The 12,135-nt window shown below is 47.6% G+C and overlaps 1 protein-coding gene across 1 annotated transcript in view; it reads right to left on the reverse strand.

Moving 5' to 3' along the window:
• Positions 1-1,843: 1,843 nt before the first annotated feature.
• USP31 (ubiquitin specific peptidase 31) overlaps positions 1,844-12,135 on the reverse strand; it is a 54,111-nt gene continuing 43,819 nt past the window's right edge. The window contains exons 12-16 of the mRNA XM_026650692.2: positions 11,610-11,729; positions 10,884-11,109; positions 9,522-9,680; positions 7,400-7,552; positions 1,844-6,493 (exon numbers count right to left, since the gene is read on the reverse strand). Coding sequence (XP_026506477.1) covers positions 4,956-6,493; positions 7,400-7,552; positions 9,522-9,680; positions 10,884-11,109; positions 11,610-11,729 — 2,196 coding nt within the window. The 3' untranslated portion in view covers positions 1,844-4,955. The remainder of the gene's footprint in view (positions 6,494-7,399; positions 7,553-9,521; positions 9,681-10,883; positions 11,110-11,609; positions 11,730-12,135) is intronic.

Here is a 12,135-nt window from a genome sequence, read left to right on the forward strand (position 1 = left end):
AACAGAGTCAGGCTATTCCAATTTAAAAAAAATATATAGAAGACCAGTTTGTTCTCATTTCAACACTTCAGATTCCTTTCTGACTTTACTCTACACTGCAGTCTTGTCAGTAATCCAAAATTCTGCAAAGGAAAGAGAATCAAAGATGTGCAAATAAAGCAAGAAATCAGATACATGCTCTTCTCTGGTGCTTGATACTTTCTGTGCTGACTTGCAGCCGCATTGGGAAATAAAACTACAGATTCAAAAACAGAGCTCCAGAGTCTACCTAGTAGCTTGTGATACGGACAGTGCAATCTATAGTTTATATTAATGCTTGCATAGTTAATAAGTGCATGCAGTCAGGATACAGCAAGAATTGCCATGCAAAAACTGTCTTCGTTTCTTAGAAAAAATGGTTGGTCATGCTTAAATTTCTGTTGTGACAAGGAGACAGCTCTGCGTGTAGAGACCAGAGAACTTGTAATGGGCTAAATGTACTGTAATTAAGCTGTTAGTTTTCTACCTAAAGCATGTGGTTTTTGACTTAGCCATACAGATCGCCTAAGTTTGAAAGGGTTAAAAGTTTGTACATCCATCCAAAGTGAGACACCTATCACACTTAAGAATTTGAGGCACCAGTTTGTCTATCAAATGCAAGTAATCCAAAGTACAAGGTGCCTCTATAAATACATTTCATTGAAAATGTACTTATAGTTCACATACTACTAAATACTTTCCAAAAAACCTTGCCCAGAAGGGTGAAAATAATTTCTTCAAATGGCTCTAGCAAGAGTCTAGCTATGGAATGAAAGCTCAGCTCTTCTGCAATCAGAGGGCAAGACATCAGGATTAGAAGCGAGTAACTAGAGACATTTTAATCTCCACAGTTTAAGAAATGAATTAATTCACACCAGGCCCACCCACAGATGGTTATAACCATCTATTAAGCTCTTCAGATGACTAACTCTCTCCCTTCTCCTCTGAGGATTGTGTGGCTCTGCTGGAACTTCAAAGACAGGGCTAGCACTGGAATTCCCTACTCAAAAGGACTCTCACATCTAGTACTATAACTTTCTCTTCCAGTTCATCAGTCTCTGGTCTTGCAGGATCTCACCTGTGAGCTAAACAAGCTAGAGACCAAACAGCCCCACTAAAGGCTACACTGGCAATTCAACAGAAGCCCAAAGGCTCCCCTGACTAATAAAATGGAGCAGGGTTACAGCCACTTGTCTTTAATTCAGAGCTGCAGGCATGAGGACTACAGGACCCAGCATACAAACCCATGAGATCAGAATGGCATCCTGGGTTCTACCATCCCCCCAGGTTGCATCTCCTCTACATCAGGTATGAGCTGCTCTGGGAGCCAAAGCTAAATTAAGTTACTGTAAACCAGGTACAGGTCACTGCTTCAGGGCAGTCCAAGACCTTTAAGGACAAAGACATAAATCCCTGCCAGACCTGGCTTTTAGGACTTGCAAAACTCACAGCCAAAGGGACCCCATACTGGGGTTACCCCTAATTTGGGGTCGAACTGTTGTGTTGGACAACAGCACACACCAACTGCTTTCCCTTCCTCTCATCTTGTAGACAGGAGAGAAAACGGATTGATGGGGAAGTGAGGGAAAGAGATTGAGATGATGTCCCTCCTCCCCAAATCATCTCACTGGGAAGCCTCCAAAATCATGCAGATGGCCCTAGAAAAATCTACTCCCCATAACTGGGTCAGTCAGGGCTAACAAGACAGATGCTTGGCTTAGATTCATATTCAGGGTGGTTCTTTTCTGGAGCCACCACCAGGTCAAGCATCACATATCTCTGGAATTTCACATTCTATTGATATGAATAGAACCCAAGGGCAGAGGAAAGCAGTGAACGACCGCGACACTTTCCAGATAGTTTTGTGTTCGTGTTTCATCTGCCCATAAAGACACAGCTCCAGTTCTAGTTACTGTTAAGAGTCACGGCCATCATATTTTATTCACTTTGTTGTGCACTTTATGAGACCACCAACAGAAATCCACTGCCCTATATAAACTGAAGTGATTTGCTGTATGGCTCAGCCTGCCTACTCAAAAATATATCAGAAGTGCAGGCAGTCTGCCACAGGAGAACAGCATGTCACTCACTTGAAGGAGAGATTTTGTTCTTACACTCTTCCCCCGAGATGAAAATTAATGGGAAGAGGGTGATATTCTAAAAACTTCAGATGGGCGGGATTGACCAGACGCCAGGGTCCTGTGTATCCCGCTTTCAAAGGCGCAGGTACCAACTCACATTGGACAGTTTGCAGAAGGAGAGAGAGGATTTTGGAGCTAGTGGGAATTCCCAAGGAGGGATTATCAGCAGACCCCAGAGAAAGATTGGCGTTACCTACCAGAACGGGGCAGTTTGGCTGTTTTTTATCTTAACTGTTGGAATATTTGGCAACAAACTTCTTGCTCCCATTTTGGTGCTGCAGCCTATGTCTATATAGCAAACTCACCACATGGTACCAGCACACTGGATTAGCATTGGTCTACAACACAATTTCAGTCATTGCTGCAAATTTGCTTCAATAAGGCAGTGAACACAAGAAGTAAAGCTACCACTTGGAAACCCTAAACCAACTTTCAGCTGTATGTAATACAGGAATTGCTCAATGAATGAGTGCACAAGAGGGGGAAGCTATTCCATAAGGTCACTTTGCACAATGACACACTTTCTAATGAGGTGGCAAACTAGGCCCGGTCTATAGTGAGAGGTCCAACCATGTTAGCAGTGGCTACTGGAACGGTGTTCCTGCTAGAAGAGCTGTTGCAACTAAGGAGATACCATGGTTTGCACTCTCAAGACGACAAAGCCTTAAACTAATGCTTCAATATCAGAAGTTTTAGGTAGAAATTTACCACTAGAGGAATATGCCCAGTAACTCCTGCCTGTTCAGGAAACAGAGTACAAGAAACAAATCAATCCAGCTTCACAAATTAAGATCAATTTTCTATGCTTCTTGCCCCCTTTTTGCTCCATTAAGTGTGATATAGGAACAGGAATGAATGGAGAAAATGGCCATGTTTGGGTTTTAAAACATAATCCACGACATGGAAAGTCAGGCCGAGTACAGAGAAGTGTTACAGGCTACTAGCACTGCTTCTGGGGATCAAGAATGCTTGTCCTGCAGAGGGTATGGTCTGGACTGGATGGTGTGGGTTACACTGCACATGGGTTCATATTCACAGGTTACACAGAGCTTTGTGGTATGCACAATCACGTATGAGGCTGTATATGCAAGTCGTGTGTATTACCAAGATAAAGCTACCCTGAAAGTAAATCTCTCAACACCTTGTTGCAGATAAGCTAAGTGTAAGTGATCAAGGAGCAGCCACGATCAGTGACCTGTGAGCAACTTTCCCAACAGGTTCAAGAGAGGAGATTGAACCGGATATTTAATAATAACTATTTGTTCCAGGGTCATTTGTTACTGTAATACTGAGCAGGAAAGGTTAATAAATAGGTCTGTCCACACACTAAGCTCACAGAGCCAGAAGTGTTCATGTGACAGACAAAGAATGAATGTACATAATAATGTAAACTGCAGATGATTTGTGCACACAGTACAACTGAGCTATCATACACCATTTATCACAAAACACGATTCCATACATGAAGGACACAGTTTGTTGTTTTCTTAAAATGAGAATGCAATTCATCATCAGCTCATGAAATAAAAACAGACAATGCCACGTGTGTATCAAAGGACTTCAGGGAAGAGAAGCCACCTTTCAGAGAGACAGTGTGTGCAAAGATGTTGCCGATGTAGTGTTTTAACCCTGACAGAATTCCTCATCTGATCAGAAACCAGACCTGTCTTGTAAGACATTGTTGCAGTTGGACCCGTCAGCAAGCATTAGAAATGTAGAATGAAGAGAAGAATGTGGGACTACACTATTGGTCAAAATACAACCGCACAGCATTTTGGCCTGGCCATACAGAGGTGCGTTGAAACACACTCGGAAAATGCAAAAAGGGAGCAGAGAACATGTGGTACATCTATTCACTTCTCCTGCAGATAGAGAGATGCCAATTAAGCATCTGAGCATGTGTGTTAGAAAATTCTTCTCGGGGGTTTAACGATAAGGGTCCTACCAGCTTCACTATTATTTAAGACTAAGAATTCCAGCTGTCTTTCTAGGTATTGTAATATCTTTCACCTTGGACATTTCACTGCTAGTGGCTGGCACCAACTAGTCATTTTCTCTGTTGCGTAGTGTAACACCTCAAAGGAAGAAGGAAGTTGGAGCAGACAGTGGAGTCTTCAGATATGGCAACAACAAAATGCAAGTTATATTTTATAAAAAAAATTAAGCCTGTTGGAATGAAAATATGAAAACTGTTCTGCACACACATACATGGGAGTACCCTTTGGATCTGTCCAGTCACTAATGCTAACCCTCCTATACTGGCTGAGTATATACCTGAGAAACAACATTAGTGTTGAGATATTGCCCTTTAAAAAGCTTGAAAAATGGGGGATTGGGGACAGCACAAAGAAGCGGCAGTCTCTCTTTTTCACAGGTCCCTTAGCATCTTCTGCAGCCAAGAACCAGGTCACCCATCACCACAGATGGAGCCTGCTTAGACTAAAACCAATGGAATATTAGTTCACAGTTCTATAAAGCACGCTAATTACAGTATAACTGGGTACAGGTTTCAAACCTGCTGTCTGAAGAAAGTTGTTGCATTTTTCTATAAAGAGACTTCTGTACAAGTGCTATGGGACAGCTGCGTTCATGTTCTATGACTCCAGCTGGACTTCACTTGGTATCAGTGCTGGCCAGCTGGGGCTATTTGGTTTGATGGCAGAATCAAAAGGCGCTTTACCAATTTGCAGTTAAGTTCTCCTCAAACACACATTAGGCACATGAACAAAAAAAACAACAAGAACTCAGAATAAATTAGCTCTCAGCAGAAGAAAAAAACACCTGGATTGCAGCATCTCACTGAGGTTTCGGAGAAGGCCGTGCAGACATGTGCATGCTGGAAGGTAACTTTTTCAATGACTTGTCAGCAGACTGTTTGTCACTGGAAGGAGACTGTGCTCCGGGGTCTAGCTGGGAAGACTTGGATTTGCGGCTGGACAGCAGAGAATGTTTGCTGGGCGTGGCATCTTTCAGGGCAAGCTTCTCTTTTGCAGCAATGTTGGGGTTTGCGTGAGAGGATGGTGGGAGGCTGCTCTTCTCTGACTTGTCTTCTGCCACATTTTTACTGCCTGGCTTGGAGGAGCCACCTGCAGTCTTTTTTGAAAGCATTGTCGTCTTTCCCAGATCAGCCGACCGTCGGGTCTCCTTCTGCCTCAGGGCTGATTTGAAGAAAGACAGCCCTTTATCTTCCGACTTGCTGTCCCTCTTTAAACCGGAACGCATGCTGATGCTTGGGGACCTCAGGCTGGCCATGGAGTTGCTCCGCACATGCTTGCTGTCCATTGCTCTGCTCTCGCTTCTAGGCTGGCTTATCCGAGGAGAGCTGGTTCTTGAGCTGGAAATGACACTGGTCTTATCCGAGCCAAGGCTTACCTTGGAGCCCTCCCTGCTGAGGCTCTTCCCAGCAGAGGGCCCCCGTGTCACTGACCCCGAAGTGGTTTTCTTGGCAGCTGTGGAGGATGGGGAAGAAACTGACTTGTGTTTCTGTTGAGTCGATGACAAAGCCTGGCTTTCCTGGAGTTTGGTGCCAGATTCCTTTCTAGCCTGGCCAGAAGCAGGAGATGCATGTCGCCCACTGGCCCTGGAAGAATCTGTCTTGCTTCTGGACCGGGAAACCTTCTGAGAGGTCTTTAAAGGAGGGGCAGAGGCAGGAGAGGGGTGAGAAATTGGGGATTCTTGGCTAGACAAGACTGTCCTTCCTTTCCTCAAATTTTTATCTGGCTCAGAAATGCCTTTGGAGCTGGGAGCCTTCTTGGGGGTGCCATCTGCCTTCTCAGAGAGCAGCCCTGTCCCACTGGGGGCTTTCACCTCTTTGACTGGAGAGCTCTCTACAGAGTCACTCTGATCCACAAAAGCAATTTGATTGTTGTTATCAAAAGGGTCCAGAGCCAGATGGCTCCTGTCTGCTTGCACCGAGCTTTTCCCATATGGGTCCATGAAAGCAGAATTTGATTTCCTTGCAGCAGATTCCTCTCTGAACACCCCTTCCATGACAGCCAGAGGGGCTCTGCCCACCGTCCTATGTTCTCGCCTGCTGCTGCTGTCACTTGGTTCCGGGTAACTACTGGAGAGATTCCTTAAGCTGCCAAAGCAGGAGGTGGACACTTTATCATCAGCAGCCTCCCCGATCTTCTCCAGTGTCGAGGCAGAAGTGCGCACAGGGGAATCTCCAGAGAAGCGTGAAGGAGAGTTGGAGCGCATCTGCAGCTTCGCAGACAGCGACCAGGATGGCCGAACACCATTTTCATTTACTGCCAGAGGGCTGGTGACAGAGGATCTAGAAGACAAACTCTGACGCTGGACGCTTCTTACAAAGGGTCGAGTCGAGAACCCCCCTGCAGGGGACGAGAGCAACACTTAGTTTTGTTTTGTTTTTTAACTCAGAAAGCTAAACCAACAGCAGATGGAGAAACCCTGGAGAAGCGGAGTGCAGCCAGCAGCTATCGGGTTATTTGTGCTAGTGTTCTCTTTGCTGGGGAAACGAGAAGATCGTGCCTCATGCGTGCTTGAGCATGGCAACACTACACCAGCTGTTCTCAAACTGTGCGTCACTACCCCATTTTAATGGGATTGCCAGGGCTGGCTTAGATTTGCTGGGGCCCAGGGCCAAAGGCCAAACCTGAGGGCTTTACCCTGGGCGGTGGGGCTCAGGTTACAGGCCCCCTGCCTGGGGCTGAAGCCCTTGGTCTTCGGCTTTGGCACCCCCAGGACAGCAGAGCTCGAGTGGGCCCAAGCTTCAGCGCCCCTCCTGGGGCCGTGGAGTAATTTTTGTTGTCAGAAGGGGGCTGCGGTGCAATGAAGTTTGAGAACCGCTGCTCTACACTAACCGTACGTGGAGTGTCAGCCTGATATTGCTCCCTGCAAACACGAAAGAACTTAATTCTCAAAAAAATAAACAAAACCGTTTTCTAGAGGGGCTGGGCAGATGCTGCGGTTTCCACCTTACATTTTCTTCCTCCCCAAGGCCCTCTATGCTGGTTCCCACCCTCCCAAAAAGGGCAGCCCCATCAGTGCCACTCAGTCTCCTGGCACTCCTTGATCACTGTCTGTTGCTCCTAGAGGCTGGGTACACTGCCTGCCTCCCCAGCACTCCCTGCTCAGCTTAGGGAGCCCACTTCCGGTGCTGGGTGCATTCTGCTGCTATCCTAGGAGAGGGTCTGTATTAGAGAGAGGAAATCCACAGACCGGTTTTGATTGGATAACCCCCTTTCCACACAATGCATCAGAACGCTCATACACACCATCATCTTCACTCCTTTCCCCCGTCAGCTCAACCGATTCTGAAAGCGAGGCCAGAGACGTGCGTCGGGAGGAAGCTGCTGAGGCGATGCTGGGCTGTTTGCTGCCAGGAAGCCGGCTCACCCAGTGTTCACACAGAGAAGAGCTTGTAGAGCCTGCAGAGGGGTCAGGGCACTGAGATCAGACCAGCAGCATGTGGCCAATTACAGATCGCACACCCCCTACCAAGGCACTGACTGATCACAAGCAAATTACATTCCTGCCACTGGGATACAACTCTAACTCCCGGAAAGCCGAGCTGTGCCTATGTGACCGCAATGTTCTGACTAGTGAAGGAATAAATCCACATTCACGTCACATGGTTTCACCCATAAAGTGAAACTCTTCTTCCAGCAACATGTGAACTGCAGTCAGAGTGTCACTAGAGCAGAGCTCAGCCCAGGCTGCCACTCAAACCCTCGGCAGCTCCTCTCTAAAGGCAGAGATCCGGATCCTGTCCCAACACCCCAGCGACATCACTTCTATCCGACCCCACCACGAATGGAGTCCCTCCTTTCAACTGACCGAGGACCGCTGACTTGCTGCATTTGGTTGGCTTAGAGAATGAGTGAGATTCTACCAATGACAGACCAGGTTACAGTTATAGCAGAGCACTGTAATTGGATGAACAAGCTAGCTTCAGACTGGCTAGCTTTAAAAAAAAAAATAATAATAATAATAATTTTTTTAACTGAAGAATAATGCTCCGGCAATCTGACGGCTGCTACATATGCAAACATCCAAACCAAAATGGGCTCCAAGACTTACCTATTTATTCTTTCCCCTTAGCTTTCTCCCCTTTATATTCAACTTTCCCCTTGCTATATTCTTCAACTCAGCCCCTCTGAGGTGGTATTCCCCACCTAATCCTGTGCCCCCCAATGCGTGCACACGTACAATTGCCCTGGAGGAGATTTTTCTTCCTCTTGTGGGAAGGAGGAGAGACAAATCAGTCTCTCCCTTTGTGGATATTAAGTCTCCTAGGATTTCTTTAAGGCCCTGTCCATGTCACATCTTTTACCCATGATTTTGTAACCAGTTAGAGGCACAGCCTCTTCAACCAGCTACCAGGAACACTTCAGTTTGTGTCCAGGGGGCATGGATCCACAGTCACGTCGCACTCCCCATCAGTACCCGGCCTGGGCCAAGGAAGCTAATGATCCACCCAGCAGACCAAATCTGGTGATGAAACCTGGGTATATGCCACCTGAGGCACGGTGCACATACACTAAGAAGAAGTTTGTTTGTAGGAGTGCATTCTGGGAAGAGTCTGGGCAGCCATCCTACAGCACCTCAGCTGGGAGAGCATGCCTGGAGAACGTGCAGGTGGAGCTGCCCCAGTGACACATGGAGCTGTGCACTTGCGCTGGCCTCCTAATCAAAGGAGGACTGACCAAAGTACTGTACACATGATCAGGGCGCTCTAGATAAAAAAAACAGAGCTGAACTGGTTACAGGAAGGAAGCCACGTGCCTCTGGCAGGGTGAAGGGACACAGCTGAGCGCAATAACTGAACTGGGCAAGGACACTAGCCAGGCTGGTTAAAGTTCCCTCAGCACTGATGAGACTGAAGTCCTCCCTCCAGGGCTGCTCCGACAGCAGCCGTGCTAGTGTGATCAGCAGTATTTTTGTCTTTGGGTTGTTCAGAACAGCCCTCTGTGGTAAAAGTGCCTGTGCTACAGGAGTGGGTCCCCCAGGACTAGCCCCAAGAGAACAGAGCAAGTGCCAGAGCAGCAGTGGAGGAATTTCCCAGCATCTTCAGCATCGAGAAGAGGCCTCAGTGGGAGCAAACTCAGGCATATGCTCTAGGATGGGCAGAGCTTGGGCTGTAAGCTCTTTGGGAGCGGTCTCTACTCCTGCCTTGTCAGCACAAGCTGAAACCATCATTAAGAACAGGCAGCCACAAGGGCTAGCGACACGGCTAGTTAGCTACGCCAGCTCCCTGACCACTCCCACAGCAGCCCTGTGCACGGGGCTGACGAGGAGCGAGGCACAAGGCTGATTTGATCACTAAGCTCAAGCTCTTCCGTCATTTCTATAAGGAAAGACCATGTAAGTTCCTTGACCAAGCCAGCCTGGCTTTACCTGCCACAGAGCTGTTAGCCGACCAGGATGGGATCGTCGTGCGCCTCTGGTAGAAGAGGATATAAGCGGTCTGCTTGCAGACTTCATTTTCTGCCAACTGCTGCACGTCAGTATCATCGAAGCAGTACCACAAGCCATCTACAGAGTTCTTACAATATGCTGTGAGACAGAAGAGTGCGTTAGAGACCACACAGCACCAGGCACCATTCACTTCATTCCTGCCAACACAGCAGCCAAATCCGTTGTACGGCAAACAGCAAGCAACCTCTTTGTCTAACTGAGCCCGTGGTAGCAGAAGTGGAGAAGGAAGGATCACAGATTTATTATACTGGCTACCCAGACGCTGAATGGCCAGTGGGAAGCTTACTGAAGACACCAGAGATGTACATTGTAGGCACTCCAGTGCCTACGGTTGCCCCGTGCTGCCCATAGAGAAGGGACCCCTGCTTTGGGGCAGCTCTATGTGTTTTATTTTGTTTGTGGCATTTTGCTTCTGTTGCTGTATCTTGTCTCTTAACGGAATCTATTCAGAATGATGCAGGACTAGAACATCCAGAGGATACACACTGAAGGACTGGTATGTGTCTGATCACTGGGCTGGGAGCGTACAAGCAAAGACATTGAGCAGTGTTAAATTCCTGTCTCTCTCCAGCTGTTCCTTAGAGCTACATAAGGCCAAGCAAGTAGGAATCTGCTGGGATATGCACACACACAGCTGAAGCTCATATACAACACAAGCTCTGGTGGCAGGCTAGCACTGACCAGCATTTTGGAAGCTGTAAGGAGAGTTAACTTGACCGTCCGTTCTAAGGATTATGGCTTTTTAGCATTTCTAGCTCCAAGAAAAGCAGTTAGGACGACTGGGAGACATGAATTTGTGTCAGATTTGATTGTAATTTCATCTAATGTGCAGCTCATTTCTAAAACACTATTGGCACTCCAGAATCTGGCAAACTCCTGTCAAAGTCAGTGCCGTTAGGGAGTAGGCAGCAGCAAACAGGGCTCTAAGTACCTATCTGGTAGCCCTCATCACCATGTTCTCCAAGCACCTAGAGTTGGAGTCTGCTATTTGACTGTGTTTCTGGAATTATTTGCACTAGAAGGAGCTGTGCACAGGCTGTTTGGTAGGACGTGTGAAGGGAGTTTGGACCTAGAGGGCATTGTTCCAGTTCCCTGTAAGCAGGTCACAAAAACACACCTATAAAATTGACACTAAATGGCCCCTTTTTAGCAGGCTCAGAGGGGCCAAGCTAGACTCCTGCAGGTTTGGGAAGGTGGCACATAGGGTGGATCTCTGTACCCTCACCAGACAGTTACCCATCTTCTGGAAAGTGTATCAGTCTAACGCTGCAGAGCACTTGCCTGTATAGTGCCCTCCTTGCATAGTGCCATGGTGATTGCACACCGCATACAGGTCGTAGACATAATCCTCGGGATCCCTTCCAAGACCGTAGGGTCGTCTCCATGGGGACCAGTGAGATGGCAGACTCCAGCTACTCTGACTGCGTTTGACGACGTGAGGGGTCATATCCAAGCCGGTCAGAGGGAACTTGACCATGTTTTGCAATTTCATTCTTCGGTCTCCTTCCTGTTTGAAAGGAAACACGTGTTACAATGGCAGGGAGGATCCGGAGCTTGAGGAGAAGAGGAATGCATGATGCAGAAGCACAGTCGCACCGTAAGGGACTTCTCTCTACAACTCCTCTCTCCAGAGGCTACTAGAGAAACGAGAGCAAAGTTCCAAAGCCGAAAGCGGTTATGGCAGACAGAAGAATGCACAGGAAGGGAGGCAATGCCGACATGTTCCAGTGTGCAGTGAATGCAGCTTTGAACCGCAGTGTCGGTTGTGTTGAGGAACACTCCGACTTTACTTTGGTTTGCACAAGAACCACAACTCCAGGTGTCAATACAAGCCCATCTAGGATATTCATACTTCTAGTGAGCACAATTGGCCACTTGGGGACAGTGTTTCATTGCAATGTAGCCAAAAGGCAAAGTGCCAATCAACCGCCTACGCTCAGAGGGTCAGTAGTTTGAAAGCCCATTTTTCAGGGTTCCTTTTGGAGTCTCCCACTTCAGGTTTCTTACCTGTCTAAACCTCTTTAGATGTATGATGAGAACATCGGGTAAAGTCCATAGGCTCAATGTAATACTCCCCTGCTGCAGCTGCTTGCAATGGGGGCAGCGCCATGCATCATCTGGAGCAAGCTAAGAACAAGGAGCATTAGCAGCGGTTAGCTGGCAAACATCTCAATTCAAACATTTCCCTACAACCATTGCTCACTTATGCGCTCAGACGCGGTGCATCCAGACACCTGCTCCAAACACCTTCACTGTCTGGCTGGCACCCTGGCCAACAGGGGCTTCCAGCAGCGCAGAGGAGCTCCCCACCACTCGCCACATTGATGGTGCGTAATAAACATGAAGTGGATGGATGCAGGAGGCACTTCAGCCAGTGCAGCTGTGCAAAGCACCTACTTCCACTTCCAAACACTCCCTTCCACGTTCTCTCTCTCTCTCTCACACACACACGTAGGTAAAAAACGGACAGGTCTGGCAGTATGAGAAAGCGATTTTTTGCTGAGGGCGAGAACACGGTTGCCCATGGTCCTCG

This window comes from Terrapene carolina, unplaced genomic scaffold, assembly GCF_002925995.2.
Source record: "Terrapene carolina triunguis isolate 2854851 unplaced genomic scaffold, T_m_triunguis-2.0 Scaffold93, whole genome shotgun sequence".
In the NCBI taxonomy this organism is placed as follows: Eukaryota; Metazoa; Chordata; order Testudines; family Emydidae; genus Terrapene; species Terrapene triunguis.